This window comes from Fopius arisanus, unplaced genomic scaffold, assembly GCF_000806365.1.
Source record: "Fopius arisanus strain USDA-PBARC FA_bdor unplaced genomic scaffold, ASM80636v1 scaffold00013, whole genome shotgun sequence".
Lineage (NCBI taxonomy): Eukaryota > Metazoa > Arthropoda > Insecta > Hymenoptera > Braconidae > Fopius > Fopius arisanus.
Window position 1 is genome coordinate 232,391 of NW_011887752.1, and position 27,193 is coordinate 259,583.

Here is a 27,193-nt window from a genome sequence, read left to right on the forward strand (position 1 = left end):
TGTCGCTCTTCGAAAAACGTTGTAATGAACATCTCTTTCCAGTTCTTGATGTGCCAGGTGGGCAAGCGATGGTGTCCTCATCCAGATCGTCATCATCCGATCTTTCCTCTCTAGTCTCCTCTTCATCATCCAGGTCTTCATCACGATCGTCATAGAGTTCCTCCTCAGGGGCGTGTTTACCAGCCCCTCGTTTTCTCCTGAGAGAATCCACTGGGCTAGATGTATCATGATTGCTCTGATCGCTCATCAGTTTCTCATTGACCTGTTGAATAGACGACAGCAGTTTCTGAAGTTGAACCGTTAACGGTTCTATCACCATGGCTAGTGATGAGCTGTTGACTTTTTCAGGACTTTCTGGAGGTTTTGGTGACTGTGAAGTCTCCAACGGCTCGTTGAGGGGAGCCGGAGTCCCTCCGATGATGTCTGCAGGTACAACGTCATCTCCACCTCCATTTCCCTGAGCTAGATTCCAGTTGTCGTTGATGGAGGCGACCGCACTAGCATATTTGTCCAGATATCCCAGGTGACCCTCTTCAGGATCGCCTCGAGGCCCTCTGTCCAGGTCCTCCGGGCTGCCCTCCATGACGCTGTTGTACTGTTCAGCGAGGTTGTTGTCTTCCAGAGCATTTACACCGATAGGATTCAGGTAGCTGGGACGCCATTGGTTGTCCAGCGGAGGGTAGAAGTTCGATTGGAGGTTGGGCATAGGCTGATACAAGCTCTTAGTCAGCATCGAGTGTGGATGGTATGGATCAAATCCTCCGAAAGAGCCCGAGGAGTCCACAGGGGCGTAAGGATTCTCATACATCCTCAGATTATCCGGGTTATTCTCAATAGGATTTAGAAGCGGATCCTGAAGAGCATCAACGGGAGAGTTCAGCCCCTGAAGACCAGCACTGGAGTCGTCCAGAGACTGTCCAAGACCAGGGTAACCAGAATTCCATGGATCTAGACCTCCACTTAATGGATCTGGACTCTCTCCTACAGCTTCAGCACCTGAAGACAGTACATCCTTCTTCATGTCCCTCTTCATGAACCTCTTCCCAATGTCCTCGACTCTGTGATGCATGTGAGCCCTGAACGATAACAAGTCTTCTGTTCCATCATCGAATTGGGGATTCGAACGCTTCAGATCTCCTGTTTTCTGATTGTCATTGACACTCTCAAGGGCTAAAGTCGCAGGATCACGTTTGAGGACGTATAAATCATTGGAAACCGGAAGTAATCTGAATCCTCTCTTGAATTTTGAAGAGGAATCCAATGGATCCATTTCCAACTTCTTCAAATTTTCATTATCATCCAAATCGATATTTTGCTCGCGATAATCTGGGGAATCCATCGAATCAATTCCATAATTTGGGTAGAGAGGATGGGGGTCTTGTGGGTTAGAGTCCGGCACTTGCCACTCAGGGACATCTCGGTTTTGAATGTTCAAGATATTGTCTGTGTCGTTTGAAGGTGTGAGAGGGTCCCCTGTGGTGTTGACGTAATTTTCAGGGGTTGATGTTGCATTCGTGCTGTTCTGGGATAATTCATGAGTGATTGGAGTATTTAAAAGACTACTTGACGATGAGGAATTGACAGGGGACTCAGTCCCGCGATGAAATAAGTTCCATCTTTTCACGAGTGCAGGGTGGTACCCCTGATTCTGCACCCTGGGGTTATAGTACGGGGAAACCCCATTATTCCGGCGGGAAAATTTTCTGCCGTTTATTTGGCGTCTTCGAGCTGTCATGGGGAGCCACTGAGGATTTTGATACGTGTCCCAAGGACTGACGTACTCACTCGGTCGATATTGAAGGAGCAATCGGTTCCGATACGTTTTTGAAGGGATTGCTGATGAATTCTGGAGAATTGGGACATCTGGGGGACTCGGAATTTCAGAGCAGCCACTGCACCTGTACATGACAGTACAGAAGAAGCTGGAGATAATAAAAATAATTAATAAGTTTTTGAAGGATTTCTTGAGGGAAATTCGAAGGACTTAAAGTCAGTACTTACCAGTAAATTATGTAATATCGCATTTGAACTTCTGACTTGTCCCACACGTCATAGTCTGCGTGAAAGAGGATTAACCTGAGTACTTGACGATTTTCAGACACTCACAAATCACTGGTGAAAAATGGATACTCCCAGGGATAACAATTCCGTTGATCCGGAGTTCTTCATTAAAATTGTATATTAGTAATAAATAGTACTGATTAATAATTAAAGGTTTTTGATATAAATTTTTGACTTGTCTCCTGTGAACTGTCATACAAGTCAATTTGGGTGGGTCAAGTGTCATTTGTTATTGAATGCATGGATGAAATTTATTAAAAAATAAAGACATAAATAAATATAATAACAATAAATAGTCTTCCTGGGAACTAAATGGCTGGCTGGGGAAAACAGAACAGTCAATTTTTTCCTCTTGTCAATCTACTTATTTTTCCTCTGCAATTGCGCAATATTTTCTCCGATGAAGAACGCAAAATTGCTCTTTCTAAAATAGAAATCGAATTATCTGGGGACATAAATAATGATTTAACAAATGGGAGATAAATAGAATCATAATTAAAATGTTCCACTGATTCCAGATAAACGTCTGTCTGTATTCCCTGAAATAACGTCACTAAAATTCATATACATAACGATATATTTATCACAATGAACATTTCCAAGGTTTTCCTCGTGGGATTCGTTATATAGTCGGATTGCACCGATCGTATTTTCTCAGTATGCGGTTGCAATGGCTCGGTTATTCATTCTTTCCGCGTTAATCATTGGGCTGATGTTGGGTTCAGGGACTTCAGGGAATTCCAGTGAAAATCCTGAGGTGACATTTACCCTGGGGAAGGCCAAGGGCTCGTTCTTCGAGTCTCGATTGGGAAAAAGGATTTACGCCTTTCGGGGACTCAGGTATGCTGAGGCACCGATCGGACATCTCCGATTTAACGTGAGGAAAAAATATTTTTCATTCATGATCATGAGATAAAATTATTCTTGTGGTTGTTCTGTCTCGGATTGATTACCAAATTTTTTTAATTTCATTTTTTCGTTTTCATTTTCATATTTTTATGAACTATCGAACGTGCGCTATTATTATTATAACGCCATTGATTTTCTTCTGTAAAATCCAAATTGTTTATCAATTAAATATTGATTTAATGTATATTTGCCTCGTGGGTAATAATAAAATTGTTAGAGACAAATGAAATATGAGAATTAAATTTTTGTTCTTCATCCAGCCCCAGGGGCCTCATTTATGAATTTTCAAGAAGGAAAGTGACTTTTTCAGGGGCTGATCAGGGGCCTGACCTATGAATTCCGGGAGAGGAAAATCATTTTTTATAAACTCAATTTTTTACTCCATTAATTGTTAATTCCGTAAACGTTCAATCATTCAGATATTCAATTTAAAAAAAAATAAAAAATTTCAACCTCCGGCCCCGGGGCCTGATCAACGACACTTTGGAGTGGATGAAGTTTTTAAATGAATGAGATTTTCCACTTAATTAATAAATGTAATAAATCACTGAACTTGATATGTTCAAGTAGCTCGCAGTGCCAGCTAAACCTTGGACGAACGTCTTCGATGCCTCGGAGGAGGGGCCATCCTGCCCAAGAACAGGCGGACAAAACAAGAGCGATGACTGTCTTCGCTTGAACGTCTACACCACCAAAGTACCCCAACATCAAAATAATCCTGTTACCTCCTACCAAACTCTAATTAACTCAAATTCATCTCTAGCTAGGAGCTGAAACAAAAAGACCAGTTATAGTATTCTTCCATCCAGGTGCTTTCGTCGGGTTCTCCGGCCAGAGTTACGTGTTCGGACCTCAATATTTACTAGATGAAGATGTTGTTTTAGTCACCGTAAATTACCGCCTCGGTGCAATCGGTAAAACGTCAAATACCAGACAAAACTGGAATATCTCTTCCTATAACTAGATAAATATACCAAAATTAATTTCCCAGGAAACATTCACTGACGAGATGATTTCGACTGTTCCACAGGTTTCACGGCTACCGGCGATGCTCTAGCCCCTGGCAATTTGGGACTGAAGGATCAGGTCGAGGCCCTCCGGTGGGTCCAGAGGAACATCTGCCCCTTCGGTGGTGATCCAAACTCAGTGACAATCGTTGGGTACAGCGCCGGTGCCTGGAGCACAGCCCTCCACATGCTATCACCAATGTCCAAAGGTCTTTTTCACCGTGTGGTGTCCATGAGTGGTGCACCAACCAAACCAGCGCCCATGCCTCACGAGCAGATAGAAATAGCTAAGAAACAGGCGACCCTGGTTGGCTGTCCCAATGACACCACGAAGAGAATGCTATCGTGCATGGAGAATGTCCCGCATGAGAAAATGGTCTCGACTTTTGGGGAATTCATGGAATGGCATGACAGTCCCATTCGCGTCTGGGGTCCAGTGGTCGAACCTGATATTCCTGGAGTTGAGAGGTTCATCGTGGGACAGCCCGATGAATTAATCAGACAGGGGAAATTCCACAAAGTGCCCTTCATGGCTGGAACCACCAGGGATGAATTCGCTAGTCTAGCTAGATGTGAGTGATGAATTCGTCAGTAATATCAAAATATTGAGTTAAACACTAGTATTACCACTGCCTCCAACCTCTCAATATTCTAAACTATTTAAAATATTATAAACAACCGAATACACGAAGAAGATATATAAAACATGTTCGTTACACGTTCTTAGATATTTTTCATGGTCAGTGGAATTTCGATCTTCGATTTTAACCGGTGGTAATTATTTTTATTGGGTTCCCAGTACCAGTTGTTGAAGCGAGGAAAGGCAACAATTCTATATTCGATGATCTAAATGAAAACTGGGACCACATCGCTCCAATCATCTTCAGTTACGAGAGGAATACTACAAAGTCCAAAGAGATCAGCAGACAGTTGAGGGATTTTTACTTCAAGGGAGAGAAAATCGGCCTGGGTAATTGGGAAAAATTGGGACAGGTGAGTTACACGTGAATTTTTGCAATCCCTTGTGGAGTCATTTTTTTCAAATGAAATTCATATATAAATATATAAATATATAAATAAGTATAATATATTTATTATATATATACACAATAACCTAGTGACTCCCAGGCACTATACATACCTATCTATAGTGCCTATGTATTATTTCTTAAATATAGCGATTTCATTTTTTGATAATGACTCTAGAAGGAATCGAACCCGCGACTTTGCGTTATCAACATGTGAATGCACATAATAATGATCGGCCCTATATAGTAGAAATAAATCGGCGACAAAAACCGTTACCCTCTTTTTTTAATGGAGACATAAAGATAATACTTTTCTTCGATCCAGTTGTATGCTGACTCGATTGTGAAATTCCCAGTGCATCGGATGGTGAATCTCGTTGCTGCGAACTCGGATCAACCGGTTTATTACTACCATTTTGTGTACCAAGGACGAAAGAGCTATTACGTTTGGCCAGACACTAGGAAGCCTATGGGTGAGAATGAATAATGAAATTGAAAAGAATATTCTACGAGGGAGAGCTCTTCTCTGCTTAAAGAGTCCCAAATGAGTCCTCATTATGGGAAGAGAACATTGAAGTATTTATTTTTTCTACAGGTGTTGGTCATCACGACGAGCTCATGTACCTCTTCTTCATGAAGGTCTTCTTCCCTTTCTTGGAAAGTGACGCCCCAGAAATTCCCACGGTTGAGCACCTGACCGCCATGTGGGCGAGTTTTGCGAAAACGGGGAATCCCATTCCACGGGACAATCCATTATTCAAAGGGATCACGTGGGACGGATTCACACCTGAAAACAAAAAATACCTAGAAATAAATAATACACTCACGATGAAGAGGGACGTCAATGGCGCGAGGATGGAAGCCTTTGACAGGATTTTCCCTCTAGCTCCTCTGGAGTCGAAGGATTGAGTCATCACAGGTAGAGATCAACATAAAAACTCAATCCTCTGTGAAAAAATAAAAACGTAAAATAATTATAATCATGTAGTTGTTTGTACAATTAATTGAGATATTATCACAGAAATGTTGCACTTCACTTTGACTTTTCGTAATTTATCAACAGGATTATTTCACAAATATCAAATATTCCCTTTTGCTGATTCAATAAATCATCGATTAATGAATCAATTAATCAATGAAGCAAATGCATCAAAGAGGATTTCATATACACAGCTCAATGAAAATGATTTTTATTCGTCTTAAACTCCAATGACAAAATCCAAAAGGAATTGGTAGCGATGTCTTCTCCAGTGAACTGTCATCATGCCAAGCAGCAGTCAAAGTCGGTAAGAAACAATTCCCAGTGGCAGTTGAATGATGACTGTCCATCGCACATTCACTCCCAACGCGCTGACCCCCCAGAATCTCCAAATGTCATAAAATATTCGCGATCAATCGCTCCCTGTTATTACGCTCCCCCCGAAGAATAAAAGTTCTTCAACTGAGAAAAACTTGTCAACCGAGGGGACAACATCCACACGCACAAGGGAAAACATCTTCCATTTCCTGGGGATTTTTTTATTATTCATGAAGAAATGTCTAGCGAGGAAAATTCTGGCGCCGATCATCGGCGTTTGGCGTCTTGATCGAGGGGATGGTTTTGCCCTTCCAATTTTATGGGGACAGGGTCATCGGCCCCAGGTGTCTTTACGCTTCATCGATTGCAGGAGGCGAAAAACCTGAATGTATCACTGGGTCAGGGATGAAGGCCATCGTCTGCCCTGGGAGATCATTTAAATCACCAAAATCTTGAGAATTCAACACTGGATTAATGAATAATCACTGAATCTAATTAACTAGAGTATAATTGAACGAATCATTACTGCCGGTTTTACAAGAAAATTATAATTTCACTTCTTCATTAATTTATTTTTATATTATTTCAAAGGTGAACTAGTACATTTGATGGGGAAAAATTGATTGCATTGTTTAACGAGATTTAGTAATTAGACTACATGCTCATTCACTCATATTTTGTAGGACTGCCACTCCGGAATAAGCTTTGGTGATGACCTGGAATGAAAGCTCAGGGTTAGTGTGAATAATAAATAAAAATGACGGAGAAAATTGGTGAATGATTTAATACATTTTTGAAAGTAAGGGCTGACAAATCATAGAGACCACCAACTTTGATTATCAGTGGATTTCTGATAACATCAAAAAATATTTTAACATTCTCCCGGAATTCTTTGTCGCAGTTGTACCAGTGAGATGCGTACAGCGAATTAGTCGACTTGTCGCTTTCGACTAAAATAATATTACCACCCCAACAGTACGTGAAAAATTGAAGCACAACTGGCAGTAGATAACCGATAGCAATTACCGCATCACCACTATTATTTCTTCTACCCTGAAATAAAATAATCGAATCAGAATGAGTATTTGTATGGCTGATGAAATTAAATGACATACCAGAGCGATTCGTAGTAAAATTACTGTTATTATTAACAAATTGATGCCCAGCTGAGGTAAAAGGGCTTTATTATAAATTGTCTTAAAGGTTTCCAATATCCTGGAAGGAAAAATAATTAATCCTGACGGAACATACACAAAAAATTATAAAAACAATTGGATACAATCTTAAAAATCGGTTTTTCTTCTGTTAATAAAATATTCAAGTGCAAGTAACATAATTTGTTTAATAAATTACCAGAGAATTTGTTGATGCAATCTGATGCAATTGATGAGTTCCTCATTTGGATTGAGTGATACAGATTTATCAGTGAGTGGTCTCTCAATGCATTCGAAATGAATGACATCTGAGTCATCATAATCTCCAGAATTATCCATTTCATAAGTCGTCAAGTGACACCGTTCCATCCGGTAATTAAGCATCTTCAATTGCGCTTTAATATTGATCATAATTGCCATAATGAAGGCATTCTGACCGACGGTAATTAATCCTAAGTGGGTGAACGATAAGTAATCCCAAAAGAAAGCAAACCAAAAATTCTTGGATATCAAGGAATACTTCATCGGTGCAATCCTATTATTAAAAATAAAAATAAAATCCATTCCAGGCATCTAGTAGAGAAGAACAATTGCTCATTACCCGATGGGCAAATTATCAATGTTATAATCGGCCTCATAAAAAATTGAGTAGTACGCCAACGTGAAATACTGGATGGGACTGATAAATATTACGATAGCAAACAGCTTGGACGAATTCATGGAACTAGTCACCACTGTATTTCGATATCGTGCTGATGAATAATAATAAATAATAATAATATATTGAGATTAACTGATAGTATATCAACAATCTGATTAGCAACTCACATATTTCGTGAGTCCCTGGCAAATGTCTCTCCCAATTGAATGCCTCAGCCAAGTCCCACACTTCCACTCGATGAAAGAAAAATGCAAGATACGTTATTACATCAGCTATTATCACACCCAAGTGCGAGAATGCATCGAGAAATTCGGCGGAATTCTCAACATGTACTTGCTCCATAAAAATGTTTCCCACTCTCATCGCCATTATTATATTCACTGCGAATACCCAATAAACTTGATACAACCAGTATTTCTTGCCATCTTCCCTCTCGTATGGATTCCATATCCCTAAATTATTAAAAACACTGGAATTATATCTAAAAAACAAAATGAGAAATGATTCAATTCATCATGCCATAGAAATTCGTTTGAAGATAGAATTAAATGGCTCTATGGGATTTGAAAAAACATATCGCATGTCTGGATTGAATTATTTCTCTTGGGTTTGCAGGGATTGTTTATTTATTTATTATATCCTGGATTGTTTGAAATTTATCTACCAAACCAGGTCAAGCACCGTAAATTAAAGTGCAAGTAACTCTTGTTTAGGGGATAGCAATTCTTTTGCATATCAACTTTTGGAGGAATCATGCGGACTCGATATGCTCTGAAATACTGAGGCAAAATTCCCAATTTATTATTCTGCATTGCAAGTCATGAATAGAATATGACCATTTAAGTTGGTAAACACGAGGCTCATGCATAATGCATATGAATTTTTTATAGTGGACATACCATTTCTTTGGCGTTGCATATTATTTCGAATGACCTATCACTGGATTTCAGTTTTTGTTCAGTTGTCGTTTGGATTAGATGTGCATTATGTTTCATACAAGAAGAACCAAAAATACTCCAAGAAAATCATCTCTTTCTCTCATTCTGAGAGAAATCATAAATATTTGGAGAAACTCCTTTTTCGTGTCAACTCTCAATTTCCATTGGTAATTTCTCTATTTAATTATCTTGTAATTACATTTCTTGTGGTTATTTATCCCGTCATTTGCTCCCTGCGCACCTGTCCTAATCAAGATCTCCATCAAAGATCTTAAACTATAATTACTATTTATTCAGAAATTCCATTCTGTACAAAACTACTGAAGCTACATTTCAAGATATTTCCACTTATAACTATAAATTATTCTTATGGAACTATGAAGCAGAATTTATTGCAGAAGACTATTGAAACTACTCGAAACCAGATGCACTGCTTATTCATTCATATTTTGTAGAACAGCTACTCCGGAATATGCTTTACTGAGAATCTGGAATGAAAAAATCGTGATAATAACGACAAAAAAAATCCATAACAAACGGCTGAAAGAAATGATTCTCGGAATCTATACATTTTTGAAAGTAACAGCTGATAAATCGCAGAGACCACCAGCACTGACTATCAGCGGTTTCCTAATAGCACCAATAAATATTTTCACATTATTCCTGAAGGTTCTGTTTCCTTCATACCAATGAGACATGTACAAAGAATTGCTTGATTTATCGCTCTCCACCAGAATCATATTGCCACCCCAACAAAATGTCAGCAATTGGAGCAAAACTGGGATTAAAAATCCCACTGCAACTACAGCATCAGCACTATTTCCTTCCCTGCCCTTGAAATCAAATCGCAAATGAAGATCATCAAACAAATATACAGGTAATTAACTTTAACGACTCACCAGAATCATCTGCAGTAGAAGCACAGTAATTAGCAGTAAGCTGATGGTCAGCTGAGGCAAAAGGGCTTTGTTGTAAATTTTTTTGAATATTCCCAATGTCCTGAAAGTGAATTTCTCGAGGGCGTTGACTTCTCTCGGTGTTTAATACAGAAGAAATATTTAACTTACCTGACAATTTGTTGGTGAAACTTGATGCAATCGATGAGTTCTTCATTCGGATTCGACATGCATTCCTTGCTGTTCCTTTTGACATCGCATTCGAAATCAATGATGTCTGATTCTTCGTCATCTTTGGGGTCTTCATGAACTACCAGGTGACAGCGCTCCATCCGAAAATTGAGGATCTTCAGCTGTGCTTTGACGTTTATCATCACAGCCATGATAAATGCGTCATGAGCAACGGCAATCAGACCGAGTTGTGTGAATGATATGTAGTCGCAGACGAATGCAAACCAGAAATTCTTCAAAATGAAACAGTACTTCATGGGTGGAACCCTTACAAAAAATAAAAACCGAAATAAAATCCATTTCTTAATCACTACAATCATTGCAAGAAGTCTGGATTACCCTATGGGCAGCTTTTCAACCTTGTAATCAGCCTCACAAAAGGCAGAGTAGAAGGAAAACGTGAAGTATTGCAGGAGAGTGATGATGATGATGATGGTGAATGTCTTGGAGGACCTCAATGATCTGGTGAGCACTCTGTTTCGGTATTGCCCTGAAAAAATAGAAAAAATAAAAATCAGTGGCAATAATTTGTCGTTGTTTGGAATATCCAGAAGACAACTAATTGCTCACTAATTTCGTCAGTCCCTGGCAAATGTCTTTCCCAATTAAACGCATCAGACAGCTCCAGCACTTGGTCTCGATGGAATAGAAAAGCGATGTACTTGATTGTATCAGCTGTTTCAACAGCCAACAGTGCAAACTCTTGAAGAAATTGCGCTGAATTATCTGCATTGACTCCCCGCACAAGAATATTCATCAGTCTCAGTGCCATCACCACAATCACAACGTATGCCCAAAAGATTTGGTAAAGCCAGTACTTGATTCCTTTTTCGTACGGGTTCCAGATACCTGAATCATTTCTGATGAGTATCAATTTTGTTTATGTATATAATTTGTGACAATTCATGTACCTAGCCAGGTCAAACACCGGAAATTGAAGTGCAAATAACTCTTCTCTATTGGGAACCCATTTTTTCTTTTCATTACGATTTTTGGGGCAACCATTGATTGTCAAGATGTTGCAGAATACTGCGACCGATCGAATTTTGTCATGCTACGTCCCATAATTGCGACTGCAATTACCCTATGAATAAGATGTATAATTCTTGTGAATAAAGAATGAAGATGGTTGGTAATGCATGATAATGTTTATTAATGCATGTAGCCAAGGCTTCTACAATACTATGGGAGAAAGTTGACGTCAAAAAGCTTTCAGTTGATCGATTCACCTGGAACAAAATGAACAGAACTTGTAAGTTGTGATGCGAGCTGAATTCGTGATGTCAGATGACGGTCATGTAGTCGTCAGTGACACGTCACATTAACCATCCACGATTGACCAATTATTGTGACAAAAAAAAATCAACATCAAAAAAATGTCATCGACTTACCTTATGGCAGTCATATCGCATCTAAGTAGTGGCGTGTTAAACTTTATGGAAAAAGGAATTTATTCATAACAAAATATAAAAAATCACTCATTCTATTGAATCAAATTCTCACTGACAAAATCAACTGATGAATCCCATGACGAAACTCAACAAAACATGACAAAATTTTGTGATACTGAAAAAATTACCTACATCATATCTATATCGACAATTTGTTAATGAACAAATTTTATCTCAGCGATTTATTGACATCTCTATTTCTGAGTGAATAGGTTCAATTCAATTTATCTCTCTATAAAGATTTTTGATTGTAATGAGAGTTTATTGAAATGTCCTAATTACAACTACTTAGATTGTTATCGAATGGTGAAGCATCATAATTCCTCATTGGCTCATATTATTCAGTACTGCCACTCCTGAATAAGCTTTACTGAGAATCTGAAACAGAAAATAGATTAAATATTGTAAATGTGGAATTTTATAACGACGTAATACATTTTTGAAGGTAACAGCTGTCAAATCACAAATGCCACCAGCACGAATTATCAGTGGATCCTTCACAGCACCCAGGAATATCTTCACATTGCTGCGAAATTCTCGGTCCACATCATACCAACGGGCTTCATACAGGGAATTACTCAACTTGTCGCTCTCCACGAGAGAGATATTTCCACCCCAACACAGTGTCAGTAATTGGAGCATGACTGGGATCAAGAATTCTAATGCAACTATGGCATCAGCATGATTACCTTCCTTGCCCTTAAATGAAACGTCTTGAATGGAAATTTTGTTGCCAAACACTTGCATTTTGGTAAAGTTAAATGATTTTTTATTCGAAATCATTACAAATTTTTCACGAAGATCCTCGAGATCATTTTATATCAGTGAGTTCTATACTTTAAATTATCGATTTTCCGTAGACAATTTGATTAATACGATTGGAATGTCATGATAGGGGATTAAAATAACGAGGAGTGAATAATCTCTTTGTAAATATCTTATCAAATCACTGACCAAAACCATTTGTAATAGGAGAACGGTGATGAGTAACAACATGATGAACAGCTGGGGCAGAAGTGCTTGGTTATAAATTTCTTTGAATATCCGGAAAATTCTGGAATAAAAAGAATTAAGATTGATTCACATAGGCAATCCGAGTCTGAGCGATGTGACTAGGAATTACCTCACGATTTCCTGGTGAAATTTTATGCAATTGATGAGTTCTTTATTTGGATCAAGTGATCTTGATTTTTCATCAATTTGTCTTTCGACACATTCAAAATGAATAACACCTGGATGTTCATCAGTGGCACCATTATTAATCTCATAATTTCTGATGTGACACCTTTGCAAGCGAAAACTAAGAATCTTGAGCTGTGCCTTGACATTCATCATGACAGCCATGATGAAGGCATTCTGAATGACAGCTGTCAAGGCCAGCTGAGTGAATGTCCAGTAATCGCAGATAAAAGCAACCCAGAAGTTGTAGGATACCAGTGAGTATTTCATTGGTGCAACCCTGAGGAAAATGAAAATGATGTGTTGAGTTCAGGATAGATTCAGAGACTGAATCTCTTACCCTATTGGCAATCTTTCCAGTTTGTACTCAGCTATCTCGAAAATGGCATAATACGAGAATATAAAATATGGAATAACAGCAGATCCGATGCTCACAGTGAAGGTCTTGGAGGAACTCAACAAGTTTGTCAGGACAGTGTCTCGGTATTGCGCTGAAAAAATTATTTGGGTAAATTATTCTTTTAGGAACCTCTTGCTGGTGAGTATCTTGACGTGAGCATATTGGAGCATCTTCATTCTGAATCCATACTTATCTCTTCAGTGCCTGGTAAGTGTCTCTCCCAGTTGAAGGCATCAGCTAATTCCCAGACTTCAGTTCGATGAAAGAAGAAAGCAATGTACATTATTATATTAGCACTTTCCACAGTCAGCAGTGAGAATTGTTGGAGGAATAGAGTGGAATTCGGAGCATTTATCAATAAGACAATTATGTTGATCAGTCTCATTGCCATTATGACATTAACAACGTAGGCCCAGTATATCTGGTACAGCCAGAACTTCGCTCCTCTTTTGTATGGGTTCCATAAGCCTGATTAATTATAAACAGACATATCAAAACAATTTAGAATGATTCTGTGAATTTTGAATCACCAACTCGATAATTAATTTATTCCAAAAAAAAAATTATATCTGATTTTAATTATTCTGGTATTATCTTGCTCAATTGCATTTCTCTAACTGAAAATTTAAATCCATGATTACCGAGAACACTCAAACACTGCAAGTTAAAGTGAAGATAGCTTTTATCAATCGGAAAAAAAATCTTCCTCGCCATGCCGAATGTTAGAATGAGTGATGAAGTTCGAATGTTGAAGAACATTGAGTCCAAATTTCTGTTTGCAGTTTATTATTCTGTATTGCATGGTTTGATCTCTTTGTAACATCACTGCTATAGAGTTTATTCCTGTAATTATCCTATGAACCCCATATATTATTTTTGTGACTAAAACATGTAAGCGTTTCATAAAGCATTAAATCTTTATTAATGCATACAGCTGAGGGTCCCTGCAACTCGCCAAGATGCATGTGACATCAGTCTAGTGCTATCAATGACAGAGAAAAATCGATTGAGATTAACTCTAGGTGTATAGAGACAATGAATGGATAGGGTTGGTGGATTAATTCAAATGCTCAGCTCTTGGTTTATCGATAAACAGTAATTTTATGATTGTCTTTATTAGTTTAAAAATTCTAAACAGTAAAAATCTATTGAAACTACACATGACTCTGTTGATCGCATCAACTGTAGAAGACAGTCTAACTACTGAAAACGAAATATAGAATTTCATCCATTCGCATTGTTCAGAACCGCCACTCCTGAGTAAGCTTTAGTGAGAATCTGTAATTACAAATATTTATTGTTAATACAAACAATCGGCAAGTTGCATTTCACACGCGAATTATTTCTCCTGATCAATGAATAATTTGTTTCACAACGATTATTTTATATTATATTTCCTTCAATGGCGCAATAGTTATTATTTAATGAATTGTATCGATTTTTGTGTGATAATTTTAATATAAATCAGAGCAACTGATTAAAAATAATTTCAATGAAACAATGAGTGAATTATTGTTGTATACATTTTTGAAAGTGATAGCTGACAAGTCGCAGAAACCACCGGCGCTGACAGTCAAGGGTTTCCTGACAGCCCCTAGGAATATCCTCAGGTTATTCCTAAATTCTCGATCCCTGTCGTACCAATGGGTTTCGTACAGTGAATTGCTTGACTTATCGCTCTCGACAATAAAGATATTTCCACCCCAGCAGAATGCCAGCAATTGCAGTATAACTGGAATGAAGAATCCTAGTGCACTTAGGGCATCAGTCTGATTGCCTTCCTTTCCCTTGAAAAAGAAAATATTCTAATTAGAAATGTCATTGGACCGATCCGACGCTCGTCAGACCCCAATCAGGCTTTGTTTGGACAGTTGTGTGGAGGAACTTGATAAAGTCATTGGTAAGCCTGATCGAGGAATGATTATCGTCATTTAACTGATGGATTTGATGACGTCATGATAGGACATGATTCTTTCAATGGAGAATAGTATCAAATGACTGACCAAAATCATCTGTAACAGAAGTACGGTGATTAATAACAAACTGATGAACAACTGAGGTAGAAATGCTTTGCTATAAATTTTTGTGAATATTCGTAATATCCTAGAAGAATTAACAAAAAATGAATTATTTCTCTTTGCTAGAATCAACAGAGCAAGATCATCTTCGAGATCAGACAACTCATACAAGATTTATTTGGAATCATAAATCACTGATATTCCAGAATTACCTCACAATTTCTTGATGAAGTTTGATGCAATTGATGAGTTCTTCATTCGGATCGAGGGACATGGACTTATTAGTGATAGGTCTCTCAACGCACTCGAAATGAGTGACTGATGAATCATCAAATCGAACGACATCATGGGGATTGTAACAGGTCATGTGACATCGTTCTAATCGAAAATTGAGTATTTTCAATTGTGACTTGATATTTATCATCACAGCCATGATGAATGAGTCATGAGAGACGCCAACCAAGCTGAGGAGAACTAATGACAAGTAGTCGCTCATGAAAGCAATCCAAAAATTTGGGAGAACAAAGCAGTACTTCATCGGTGCAATTCTGTAAAAATAAGAGAGCTTAAATAATAATAATTATTGAAAAGTGTACATTACCCTATCGGCAGCATCTCCTTGTGGTAATCGACCTCATTGAAGATATTGTAAAATGAAAATGTGCAGTATTGAACTGATGTGATCATGATGGCTAAGGTGAAGACTTTGCATGAGCTGATTGAGCTCGTGAGCACTCTGTCCCGATGTTGGGCTGAAAGAGAAATGAGAATCTGAAAGAATCTTGGCCTAAAATTAAAATGAAAAATCCTCACTAATTTCGTCAGTCCCTAACAAATTTCTCTCCCAATTAAACGCATCAGCCAAGTCCAACACTTCAACTCGGTGTAATAAAAAAGTGATGGACATAATCATATCAGCTGTTCCCACAGTCAACAAGGAGAATTCCTCGAGAAATTCGTTGAAGTTCTTGGCATTTATTCCTCGCATGAAAACGTTCATCAGTCTCAGTACGATTATTACGTTGACAACGTATACTGAATAAACTTGATAGAACCAGTACTTGGGTCCTCGTTCATATGGATTCCACATACCTATTACATTCATTGAATTTATTTATTTTTATGTAATGAATATCTGGCAGTAGTTTCATTAATCCTCCGTGAGTCGCTCCATGAGCGAAGCGGCGCTCAAACACTCACAACCGCGTGATCACGAAGCATTAACGATAAATCCATCATGAAGAACGATTTCATTTATGGTTTGAGCTATTCTAACATTATTTCGCTGAATCATCTTAAAAACGTTGCCAGTATCGGCAAAATAGTGTAATCATAATTACCGAAGACTCTCATACACTCTAAATTGAAGTGTAAATAGCTCTTGTTTATCGGGAAAAATTTATTCTTTGCCATATAGAATGTCGACTGACGCAGGTAAGATGTTCCAGAATACTGTGACATTCAGCAATTTATTATTCTGCATTGCGTGGCTCTTCAACGATATCCTGTTACCTTCCTAGTGTCCATCCATTCTTCATCTACTCCGCAAACTATATCATTCATATGAATAAAGAATGTGAATACTCAATGATGCATGGTGATGATTACTAATTCAAACAGCAGATGCTACAGTATTCTGAGACAGTTACTAAGATCAGTGCAAAGCTGTCAGGTGTGCAGTGCAGGTAATTCCAGTTAAATGAATATGATCAATTGGAATTTCATTGGATAATTCATTTATAAGTGATATTTTCAAAATATAAACTACAGTGAGGGATGGATGACATGTTGAAGTTCTTGACAAGACTGTCAGACATTATGATGCTACAAGATGATAACTAGACGACTAAGTTATTCCGATCTTAAGCGATTGTTCGAATTCATTAAGCTGTATTCTTGAGGACTGTTGATGCTGAATAGCCTTTGGTCAGGATCTGGAATGAGCAATATTTTTGAAAAATCGGGAAAGGACAAAGCAATCGGTAGATTGAATACATTTTTGAATGTTTCAGCTGATAGATCAACTAGACCTCCAGCGCTGACAATCAGAGGATTCTTGATGGCCCCCAGGAATATCTTGACGTTATTACGGAACGTTGTGTTTCGATAGTACCAGTGGGACGCGTAGAGCGAATCACTTGTTTTCTCACTCTCAACTAGGATGATGTTACCACCCCAGCAGAATGCCAGGAGTTGGAGTATGCAGGCAATCAGAAATACCAGAGCACCGACTGAATCGCTTGTTGACTGATCCCCTTGTTGCCCCTGAAAAATAGACTCCATCATAATGATCATTCATGATGATCTAGTGGAGCTGGGAAATGATGCGGACCAAAATCATCTGGAATGCAGACATGGAGACTAGCAGCAAACTTATGAGCAGTTGAGGTAAAAGGGCTTTGTCGTATATTGCTCTGAACATGTTGAGCATCCTATCGAGAAAATTAATATTAAATTGACAAAACCAGATGATGAATTCCATTAAAGTGAATCAACAGGAGATACTTGATGATGTGCTGATGAAATTTGATACAATTGATGAGCTCTGCATTTGGATCGAGTGTTACAGACTTTCCATTCATCTCACGCTCGACGCATTCGAAATGAATCAAATTTGGTACTTGAGGAATCTTGTCGTTGGAGATTTCAAATATTTCTCTGTGACACTTCTCCAATCGAAAATTAAGAATTTCCAGTTGCGATGTTATGTTTATCATCAGTGCCATGATAAAAGCGTCATGAGTAACAGCTATCAGTCCAAGCCAAGTGAATGTTATGTAATCGCAGATGAAAGCTACCCAGAAATTGGTGAGAATGAAACAATATTTCAAGGGAACCGTTCTGGAACACAAGAACTCCGTTAAAATGGTGTCAGCAAAAATATCGTACATCACGAATAATCAACTGGGTACCTTATGGGCAGTTTATCAAGTTGATACTCGGAGTAACCAAGAGCTGCGTAGTAATAGAAGCAGTAATACAGGATCACAGCTACGACGATAGCAATTGTGAATGTTTTCGATGAACTCAAGGAGTGTGTTAGCACTTTATTCCGAAACTGGGCTGAAAAGGTAATGATTCGTTCAGATGTAGTTGATTAGTTAATTAATGTCTGTTGATTTCTAGGGGCTCTTACTGATCTCTTCTGTTCCCAGCAAGTGTCTGTCCCAATTGAAGGCACTGCATAGCTCCAGCACCTCCTCTCGGTGAAATATATAAGCGATGTACTTGATGGTATCAGCAGCCTCCACCGCCAGCAATGAAAATTCTTGTAAGAGTTGAGTTGTATCTTCAGCGCTGATCCCTCTGACTAGTATAGCGGTAAGTCTCATTGCCATAATTACGATAATCACGTACCATTCGTAGATTTTGTACACCCAGTACTTATATCCCTCCTCCCATGGGTTCCATATACCTGAATCATGGAATATCAACTGGTGTCTCGTGATTGGATTTTAAGAAAATCATATCTTACCCATTACAGACAAAACGTTCAGATTGAAGTACAAGTAGCTCTTGTCTATTGGGAAGACTCTCTCTCTCATGTTGGATTTTACAGTACTCATGTCTTCTTGGAATACTTGATAGTACTGGACTCGCAGCTGTCATTTATTATTCCGCGTTGCGTGTCTCTTCGATAATATTAAATGAGCTTTAGAGGGAAAAAGTTTTTTTTCAACTTCAGTCATTTATTCAATATGACTATTCAACTGAGGTACGCGCATACTCCATTATGCATGGGGAGGGCTTTTCAGTTGAAGTATTGAGTATCGATGATTCGGTCGCTGTAGAGATATCGGTGGTGGACAATTGTCAGGATTATAAAGTTTCAATTGAAAATCTCGTCAGGTGTTCACCGGGATTTTTGGCATTGCCAAACCCTGGATGAGATTTCTTTAGGTTTATTTGTATTTACGGGGGGTTTATTGTCATCTAGGAGATGAATACATGTGAAATCAATCGTTTGTGGATGCAGAAAGTCCAGTTTCCAAAAAAGTCACTTTCCTACCCCAAAAATCATAGATCGCCCCCTAGGGCGGGGTGAAAAAAAACATTAATTTTGCGGATTTTTCGCGCCTCTGAGAGTGTTAATATTATGTATGAGGTGATTGTGTATGAAATCAATCGCTTGTTGGTAAAAAGAAAGTAATTTTTGAAAAAAAATCACTTTCGTCAAAAATCACTTTCCCCAAAATCCTAGATCGGCCCATAGCAGTGCGAAAAAATTATTTTCAGATGGATTGGAATTATTTACATTCGGAGAGGGTTTATTACCATCTGCGAGGCATGTGTATATGAAATTAAAATATTTTAAAATAATAAATTATGGACATGCTAATTACACTGTGTCCCCAAATTCATCTTTCGGTTTTCAAAATTCATGATTTTTGTCTGGTTATCTAGGTTATAGCATGTAGAGAATTCCATCAAGAATGAAATCATTTTTTATTCATATCTATACCACTCATAATTCTTAAAATATTCTGCGATATACAAATATTTTCATCTCATGTAAAATGCGAGATCCACGGAGAGAAAAATCCGATAAGAATTACCCGACAAAAACCCACAAAATCAACGACATGTTACGTAAGAATTTTTGAACATAATGATTCGTGAAATTGTTGTTAAGTTTAAACAGTTTAACAGAAAGACTGAGACTCTTTCTGTCTCTTCTGGTGGGAGATGCGAAAATTTACCGAACGTTTCACGTTTTTCTCTTACATTTCTATACAAATTAACCTAAAATCCTCTCAGATATTCCGTAATTTTTCTTGAATATTTCTCTCCGTGTATGTGTGATAGATGAGCTGAGGATTCTGATCCACTTAATGAATATAATAATGAATAGCTATAAAATGACTATGATTATTTCAATCCAAGTGCTTCAACTGCTGACGTTCTGCAGCACGGCTGACCCCGAGTACGCCTTCGTTAGTAGCTGCAATAAAAAATATTCATTAACATAATCGAGAAGTGATAACAGTAAAATTACAGTAAAATCCCAATAAAATATAATAACATTTTTGAATGTTTCAGCTGACAAGTCAACTAGGCCTCCAGCGCTGACTATAATGGGATTCCTGACAGCCCCAAGGAATATCTTCATATTCTTCCTGAATGTGATGTCCATATTGTACCATTGTGATGAACCCGCAGCAAGACTACATCTATCGCTCTCAACGAGAATGAAATTACCCCCGAAACAGAATGCCAGTAGTTGAAGCAACACACAGAACAAAAACGCCATCGCGATTATCGAGTCCAAAAGATTTCCTTGTTGACCCTTGAAAAAAAAACAAAACAATGATCTCCAAATGATAACCAAAATAAAGCTTCAGTGATTTTTTAACCCTCTCGAGAACCTCGCCCCGCCATTTTGTACAAGTGGACACAAACGCAAGATGGCGGCAGCCAGGTTATTGAACGGTTTGGAATAATACAAGAGAATACCGACCAATATCATTTGTAATAGTAGTAAAGTAATTAATAACAAACTTGTGAACAGCTGGGGTAGGAGTGCTTTATCGAAAATAGTCCCGAATAGTTTCAACATCCTGAAGAAGACATAGGCATATCAAATAATTGAGTAATTATCATGATTAATTTATAACTAATTATTTAAAACTACATGAATGATTAACCTTTTGATATGTTGATGGAATTTAATGCAGTTGATGAGTTCTTCGTTTGGATCGATAACTAATGCGTCATCGGAGGAATTTTCGATTGTTCCGTCGAAGTGTTCGAAGAACGTATGTGACTTATCATAATTGTCTTTATCATCATGAAGTACGTAAGTTGTCAAGTGACATCTTTCCAACCGATAATTGAGGATTTCCAGTTGGGCTGTCAAATTAATGAGAACTGCCATGATGAGGGCATCTTCAACAACAGCCAGAAGACCGAGCCAAGTGCACGTGAACCAATCAAAGATGAAAGCCGCCCAGAAGTTGGATGTTATGAAGCAGTACTTCAATGGAGGAGTTCTGTAAATACATCAATTGAATGGATGACATATACCTGTGGTAATTCGGCAAAGATTTATTACCCAACGGGTAACTTTTCCACTTTGTAGTCAGAATGGGTCAAGATGGAGTAGTAGTAGAACGGATAGTACTCAACGAGAGCTACCATGATGGCTATGGTGAAGGTCCTGGAGCTGCTCAAGGCTCGGGTGACCACTTTGTTCCGGTAATACTCTAGACGAATGCAGCAACAATTACAATCGTCCTGGTGATAACTACAAAATAATCTTACTGAATCGATCAGCACCAGGCAGCTGTCTCTCCCAGTTGAAGGCCTCCGACAACTCAACCACCTCTTTCTCGTGAACCGCCAAGGCAATGTACTTGAGGGTGTCAACAAGTTCAACAGCCAGGAGGGAGAACTCATTCAGAAAGGTCGCTGCATTTTCAGCGATTATTGTCCGAACCAGAAGAGTAAACAATCTTGCTGCCATCACTACAACGACTACGTATACCCAATAGCTTTGATAAATCCAGTACTTTGGGCCCGTTTTGTAAGGATTCCATATGCCTGAATAATCATAATCGTTTGTAATTCATTCACTGATGGTTAATTCGCTTACCTAGAATTGTCAACCACTTGAAATTGAAAGCTAAATAGCTCTTGGTGAGGGGAAAGACATTTTTTTGTTTGGGTGCGAGTTCCGTTTTAGAGCTCATGTCTTACTGAGATCTTCGCTTGTACTGACACTTGGCTGTCATCTATTATTCTCTATTCCGGCTCGGTGCACCGGAATAAATAATGGAGGAATCGTTATTTTCGTGGAATCCATGAATCTCTCATGACTCACCCATTCATAAGATATGAGGAACGTTAATTATGGATAACTATAACGTACGATTCGTTTGGGAGGGAGGAGCGGCCGTCACTCGGTGGAAAGTGTGGATGGTAGATCGATGGCTCCATACCTTTATTCATGAATTGTAAAAACATTTTTTATGACACCTTCCCCCAGACTATCAGATTCTGCCTAAAAACTTGTAAAGGTTGTAGGTTAAACTTGTCGTTGAAAAATTATTTGATGGCATTTAAAACTTCAAAAACATAAAGCAAATAATCTGATCGTACCGACGGATTTGTAAACAGTCGTGTTATCATTAACATCTAGGGAAAACAAACTATCGGCGTTACCTGGAAGGCATAGAGTAATAAAATTTCCAGAATACAAACGCTTCACTAGAAAATCCCACGGTAACGAATGCAATAATCAATGAATAACAATAATTAAATGAACACAATAGAAAATTAGCATATGTCGATATCTGATTCTCTAAACTATTTCAGGCATTCTCGATTTTTATATGTCTGTGTAATGAATATAATATTTAATTAATGTGAAATGACTATTCAGTTATGGATAGGATCAATTATGTAGAGCTCTGGAATATTGTAATATCCATTATATTGAACAACACTTTATAATATCAAGTTATCAGTTACGACCAGAATATGCGTGACTCGTGCACTCAGCAATCATCTTCCTGTTAAAATGATACAGTTAGACCAGAGGTGAGTTGACTAATTAGTATTTCGTTATTGATTAATCATTGACATTCTTCAGCACTGCAACTCCCGAGTAGGCTTTCGTGAGAATCTGTAATCAAGGACAATAATCAATGAAAAAAAACGCGAGATGAAGAAGAAATGAAGAGATCATTTACGTTTTTGAATGTTTCAGCAGTCAGATCCACCAGTCCACCTGCACTCACTATCAGGGGATTTCTAACAGCCCCGAGGAATATCTTCAGATTATTCTGAAATATCTTGTCGTTATTGTACCAGTGCGCTGCGTAAAGTGAATAACTTGTTTTATCACTCTCGACAAGGATGAAATTACCACCCCAGCAGAATGCCAGTAATTGGAGTATTACCGGAATCAAGAAGCCACAGGCGACGAGGGAATCGGTGAGATTCCCCTGCTGACCCAGAATCATTTGTAACCCGGATATAGTGATCAGTAACAAGCTGTTGAATAACTGAGGTAGAAGAACTTTGTTATACATATGTTTGAAGATGTTCACCATCCTGAAAATAAAATCACCACGAGAGTTTCATGATTCACACGTTAAACTCTACAGTCATACCTCACAATTTGCTGATGACACTTGATGCAATTAACGAGTTCTTCATTCGGATCAAGAACTAGAGATTCACCACTCATTTCCTTCTCAACACATTCGAAATGAATCCTCGAGCTCGTCTCATTGGCATCTCCACTTCTGATTGTAATTGTCGCCATGTGACATTTTTCTAGCCGAAAATTCAGAAGCCTCAGCTGGGCTGTTATGTTTATCATCACTGACATGATGAAGGAGTCATGACAAACGGCGACAAGTCCAAGGGATGTGAATGTTACGTAATCACATATGAAGGCCACCCAGAAATTACTCAGTATGAAAAAATATCTCAATGGTATAGACCTGAAATGAGAACTATCATGAAGTCTGGGAAGAATTTGAGAAATTAATAATTACCCGATGGGCAAATTCTCGACTTTATGGTCGGATTGGCACAGAGTCCTGTAAAAGTGCAATGTGAAGTACTGGATCAGAGCGATGATGATGGTCGTAGTGAACTTCTTCGACGTATGCAAAGAATTCGTCAGTACCTCGTTTCGATAATGGGCTGGAGGAATATTGATCATGATTAGATATTTACCTTTTTCATCTTAATGATTTAATCGTTTTGACTTACTCATTTGTCTTGTCGAGGACAGGTGTCTCTCCCAGTTGAACGTCTTGGACAACTCCAGCACTTCGACTCGATGAATCAGAAAAGCAATTCCCTTGAGAGTGTCAGCAGTTTCAACGGCCAATAATGAAAAATCCTGGAGGAACTGAGACGCATTATCAGCAGTCATTGCTTGGACTGCTAGGCTCAGCACTCTCGTGATCATCACTACACCGACAAAGTATGTGGAGTAAATTCGGTACAACCAGTACTTTAGTCCCTCCTTGTATGGATTCCATATGCCTGAATGATTATAAATATTTTACTGTCTTATTCAGTACTATATGTTGAAGTCAAATGGCGACTCGTGGAAGACTAAATTGTTATCTCATAAACAAGAAACTTTGTGAATATTATACAGTTTTTGTCAGGGGAAAAATTACGAATGAATTTTTCTACCAAAAACAGTCAAGCAGTTCAGGTTGAAGTATAAATAACTTTTATTTATTGGGAAGACACGCTCTCTTTTCGTGCCGGCTTCTGTAGTAGTCATGACTTGGCGAGCAGTTTTGCTGAACTAAAACTCTACCATTTATTATTCCATATCGCGTGTTTTTTTTTCATGGCATTATATTCCATGAATTCGGAATGAGTAGTCGATGAATTAGAAATGAAGACACTTAACTAGATAGAGTATAGTCAGAATCTGGCAGCAGAGGGTCAATATCTAGCTGTAGTGTGTTGGAATTTGAGTGATAGACAAATTTGACAGCCAGTTTGATATCAGAAAACTTCAAACCATGATCACACGAATCCATACCCGGAATTTATTCACAGTATCCCATCATACAATTGAGCAACATAATATTCACTTGTCGTATTGATCGAACAAGATCAACGAGGAATTAGTAAATCTAAAAATTGACTATGGCGGATTGAATCCGATGTGCTAATCCTCCATGTTCTGCAATACTGCAACTCCAGAATAAGCTTTGGCTAGAATCTGTGAAGAAAAAGTTTCATCAGACGTGTCAAAGTGCCTGGGAAAACAGATGAAGATAAAAATAGTGTACATTCTTGAAGGTGACAGCTGATAGGTCAAAGAGTCCACCTGCACTGACCACCAATGGATTCCTCACAAGACTGAGAAATATTTTGATATTCATTTTGTACTTGGTGTCTTGGTTGTACCACTGGGACGAATAAATGGAGAAACTGGTTTTGTCACTCTCAACGAGAATGATATTGCCGCCCCAGCAGAAAGCGAAGAGTTGAAGAACAGCTGATAGCATGAATCCTAGAGCGACTAGTGTACCATCAAGACTTCCTCCTTCTTTGATCTACATCGCCAAGTAGAAATTATCGAAGAGAGATTTGAATAATTTATGAGTGTTGCTCAGGGTCACTCACCAGAATCATCTGCAACCCGCAAACAATGATCAACAATAAGCTGATGGATAGTTGAGGTAAGAGTACTTTGTTGTAAATATGTTTGAATATGTCCAAAATCCTGAGAATAAAATCATTCGAATTAGAGTGATCAGTTGTATTTTCAGCTTAACAAATACTTCAAGATCTGCTGATGATGCCTGATGCAGTTGATGAGCTCCTCATTAGGGTCAAGTATTGTGGACTCATCACTGCTGTTTCTCTCCGCACATTCGAACTGAGTCACTCTGGAGTTCTCTTCAATTTCTTCGTCGGAGCACTTGCTCAGAGTCGTCATGGAGCTCCTCTCCACACGGTAATTGAGGATCTTCAACTGGCCCATCAGATTTATTAAGACACCCATGATGAAAGCGTCATGACACACTGCGTTTAATCCTAATGAAGTGAATATTACGAAATCAATGCTGATGGCGACCCAGTAATTTGTTAAGATGAAACAATATTTCAGGGGTGGTGAACTGAAAGGAGAAATTGATTTAATTTAATTGGAGACGTAAACTAGTAGACAATATGTCCAATTTTTCAATTTATTCCAGTCATTTTGTCGGTTGACAGTTGAATCAGGAAAGGTATACATTACCCTATTGGCAAGTTATGGATGTCATAATCCGAGTATTTCCAAATAACGTAAAAGTAAAATACGAAGTACTGCGTGAGAATAATTGCAACGGCAATAGTGAATATCTTTGACGCCAGCATTGCAGTTGTTATCACTTTGTTTCTATAATGTCCTAAATATATTTTTAATAAATGATAGTAATGGTCTCATTATTCAATCATAAAGATCACTCACTAATTTGTTCGGTTCCTAAAATGTGTCTCTCCCAATTAAATATATCAAGAATCTTCAGAACATCAGAGCGATGAAATACGAATGTCAAACCTTTGGCAGCATCACAGATCAAGACTACTAGCAGCGAGAACTCCTGTGAGAATTCAGTTGAATTCGTTGTATTGAGTGCTCGCACCAATACTGTTAATATCCTCAGCATCATTATGACGATGACATAGTACATTGTGTAAGCTTGATAGAGCCAGTACTTGCGCCCTTTCTCCATGGATGGGTTCCATATACCTGGATCATCATCATTTGTCTCAGTACATTACAATTTAATCAATCCGTGAGTATTAATAATCGAGTGTTGGAGTCAATCACTTAAAAATTATCTTGATCATCAGCACTCACAGCACGAGAATAATTAATACTCGTAATCGTTTACCCGAAACATCAATACATTTAGTTAACAACATGATTATTTATAACAAATATATTACCGAGACAGCTCAAAACATTGAGAGTAAAGTATAAATAACTCTTATCTATCGGGAAGACTTTTTTCTTATCAACTTGCGATTCTGTACGACCATGGCGGATCATGGCGGATCGAGCTCTTGTGCAATACTGACTCCGTACCTTTCATTTATTATTCTGCGGTGAGTAGTATGTATCATTACCTCCGACAAGTTCCAGCGATGCAAGTTTTTCAGTTTTAAATTCCTCTGTGAATTTTAAATGACTTTACAGTGGACAGGGGGTAATGATACTGGATTATTCACGATACAGCAGGGACTTCACTTCAGAGCGTCATTTGTGCTGATGTGATGGAGTGGAAAGTTCCAATTGTCTTCCCGCCAATGACTAGAAGTGCATCTATTTTATTATTAATTAGTCCATGATCACCTGGTACTCAGCGAATTCTTCATTCATTCTCCAAATCTTCAGCAATAGCTTCTCCAATCTCCTCCCCGTCTCAATATTCAGGTCAGCAATAAATTAACAACATAATACCTTACATTTATTTGTATTCATTAAT

The 27,193-nt window shown here is 38.2% G+C and overlaps 8 protein-coding genes across 14 annotated transcripts; 1 reads left to right on the forward strand and 7 right to left on the reverse strand.

Moving 5' to 3' along the window:
* Positions 1 to 2,704: 2,704 nt before the first annotated feature.
* Positions 2,705 to 6,041, forward strand: LOC105263082 (esterase E4). Its single transcript, XM_011299069.1, has 7 exons — positions 2,705 to 2,938; positions 3,541 to 3,666; positions 3,734 to 3,884; positions 4,001 to 4,549; positions 4,777 to 4,970; positions 5,331 to 5,478; positions 5,601 to 6,041. The coding sequence occupies exons 1-7, from the start codon at positions 2,732 to 2,734 to the stop codon at positions 5,912 to 5,914; spliced, it is 1,689 nt and encodes a 562-aa protein (XP_011297371.1). The 5' UTR covers positions 2,705 to 2,731; the 3' UTR covers positions 5,915 to 6,041.
* Positions 6,042 to 6,812: 771 nt separating this feature from the next.
* On the reverse strand, positions 6,813 to 8,877 carry LOC105263084 (uncharacterized). Its single transcript, XM_011299071.1, has 7 exons — positions 8,782 to 8,877; positions 8,285 to 8,569; positions 8,058 to 8,208; positions 7,656 to 7,991; positions 7,418 to 7,517; positions 7,092 to 7,355; positions 6,813 to 7,018 (listed from the first exon to the last, which is right to left on the reverse strand). Exons 1-7 carry the CDS (start codon positions 8,870 to 8,872, stop codon positions 6,965 to 6,967), a joined length of 1,281 nt encoding a protein of 426 aa, XP_011297373.1. The 5' UTR covers positions 8,873 to 8,877; the 3' UTR covers positions 6,813 to 6,964.
* Positions 8,878 to 9,455: 578 nt separating this feature from the next.
* LOC105263083 (uncharacterized) lies at positions 9,456 to 11,191 on the reverse strand. Its single transcript, XM_011299070.1, has 7 exons — positions 11,094 to 11,191; positions 10,753 to 11,031; positions 10,522 to 10,672; positions 10,123 to 10,449; positions 9,955 to 10,054; positions 9,625 to 9,888; positions 9,456 to 9,543 (listed from the first exon to the last, which is right to left on the reverse strand). Exons 1-7 carry the CDS (start codon positions 11,185 to 11,187, stop codon positions 9,490 to 9,492), a joined length of 1,269 nt encoding a protein of 422 aa, XP_011297372.1. The 5' UTR covers positions 11,188 to 11,191; the 3' UTR covers positions 9,456 to 9,489.
* A 676-nt stretch (positions 11,192 to 11,867) lies between these two features.
* Positions 11,868 to 16,723, reverse strand: LOC105263085 (odorant receptor 22a-like). 5 transcript variants are annotated; one of them, XR_891880.1, is made up of 8 exons: positions 16,571 to 16,723; positions 16,044 to 16,322; positions 15,832 to 15,982; positions 15,443 to 15,778; positions 15,216 to 15,315; positions 14,736 to 14,999; positions 13,854 to 14,490; positions 13,402 to 13,461 (listed from the first exon to the last, which is right to left on the reverse strand). XR_891880.1 is itself a non-coding variant. In XM_011299073.1 (7 exons), the coding sequence occupies exons 1-7, from the start codon at positions 13,969 to 13,971 to the stop codon at positions 11,958 to 11,960; spliced, it is 1,083 nt and encodes a 360-aa protein (XP_011297375.1). In that variant the 5' UTR covers positions 13,972 to 14,423; the 3' UTR covers positions 11,868 to 11,957. The 5 variants fall into 5 exon arrangements, 2 of the variants coding, with proteins under 2 accessions (XP_011297375.1, XP_011297374.1); XR_891881.1 differs by lacking the exon at positions 13,402 to 13,461 and adding an exon at positions 13,593 to 13,680 and having other exon boundaries at positions 15,216 to 15,224; positions 15,448 to 15,778; XR_891879.1 differs by lacking the exon at positions 13,402 to 13,461 and adding an exon at positions 13,593 to 13,680.
* A 151-nt stretch (positions 16,724 to 16,874) lies between these two features.
* LOC105263087 (odorant receptor 47b) lies at positions 16,875 to 18,800 on the reverse strand. The gene is made up of 7 exons (XM_011299074.1): positions 18,706 to 18,800; positions 18,367 to 18,645; positions 18,143 to 18,293; positions 17,736 to 18,071; positions 17,563 to 17,662; positions 17,226 to 17,495; positions 16,875 to 17,164 (listed from the first exon to the last, which is right to left on the reverse strand). Exons 1-7 carry the CDS (start codon positions 18,794 to 18,796, stop codon positions 17,114 to 17,116), a joined length of 1,278 nt encoding a protein of 425 aa, XP_011297376.1. The 5' UTR covers positions 18,797 to 18,800; the 3' UTR covers positions 16,875 to 17,113.
* A 903-nt stretch (positions 18,801 to 19,703) lies between these two features.
* Positions 19,704 to 22,540, reverse strand: LOC105263088 (odorant receptor coreceptor). Of its 2 annotated transcripts, XM_011299075.1 has the most exons (7): positions 21,823 to 22,540; positions 21,492 to 21,770; positions 21,283 to 21,433; positions 20,876 to 21,220; positions 20,689 to 20,788; positions 20,254 to 20,517; positions 19,704 to 20,172 (listed from the first exon to the last, which is right to left on the reverse strand). In XM_011299075.1, the coding sequence occupies exons 1-7, from the start codon at positions 21,917 to 21,919 to the stop codon at positions 20,119 to 20,121; spliced, it is 1,290 nt and encodes a 429-aa protein (XP_011297377.1). In that variant the 5' UTR covers positions 21,920 to 22,540; the 3' UTR covers positions 19,704 to 20,118. The 2 variants fall into 2 exon arrangements, with proteins under 2 accessions (XP_011297377.1, XP_011297378.1); XM_011299076.1 differs by lacking the exon at positions 19,704 to 20,172 and having other exon boundaries at positions 20,329 to 20,517; positions 20,730 to 20,788.
* A 175-nt stretch (positions 22,541 to 22,715) lies between these two features.
* LOC105263090 (uncharacterized) lies at positions 22,716 to 24,503 on the reverse strand. 2 transcript variants are annotated; one of them, XM_011299079.1, is made up of 6 exons: positions 24,390 to 24,503; positions 23,955 to 24,233; positions 23,735 to 23,885; positions 23,345 to 23,680; positions 22,922 to 23,285; positions 22,716 to 22,854 (listed from the first exon to the last, which is right to left on the reverse strand). In XM_011299079.1, the coding sequence occupies exons 1-6, from the start codon at positions 24,481 to 24,483 to the stop codon at positions 22,801 to 22,803; spliced, it is 1,278 nt and encodes a 425-aa protein (XP_011297381.1). In that variant the 5' UTR covers positions 24,484 to 24,503; the 3' UTR covers positions 22,716 to 22,800. The 2 variants fall into 2 exon arrangements, with proteins under 2 accessions (XP_011297381.1, XP_011297382.1); XM_011299080.1 differs by lacking the exon at positions 22,716 to 22,854 and having other exon boundaries at positions 22,964 to 23,046; positions 23,132 to 23,285.
* A 2-nt stretch (positions 24,504 to 24,505) lies between these two features.
* On the reverse strand, positions 24,506 to 26,739 carry LOC105263089 (odorant receptor 42b). Its single transcript, XM_011299078.1, has 7 exons — positions 26,655 to 26,739; positions 26,173 to 26,454; positions 25,960 to 26,110; positions 25,499 to 25,837; positions 25,341 to 25,440; positions 25,004 to 25,270; positions 24,506 to 24,933 (listed from the first exon to the last, which is right to left on the reverse strand). Exons 2-7 carry the CDS (start codon positions 26,435 to 26,437, stop codon positions 24,880 to 24,882), a joined length of 1,176 nt encoding a protein of 391 aa, XP_011297380.1. The 5' UTR covers positions 26,438 to 26,454; positions 26,655 to 26,739; the 3' UTR covers positions 24,506 to 24,879.
* Positions 26,740 to 27,193: the final 454 nt, after the last annotated feature.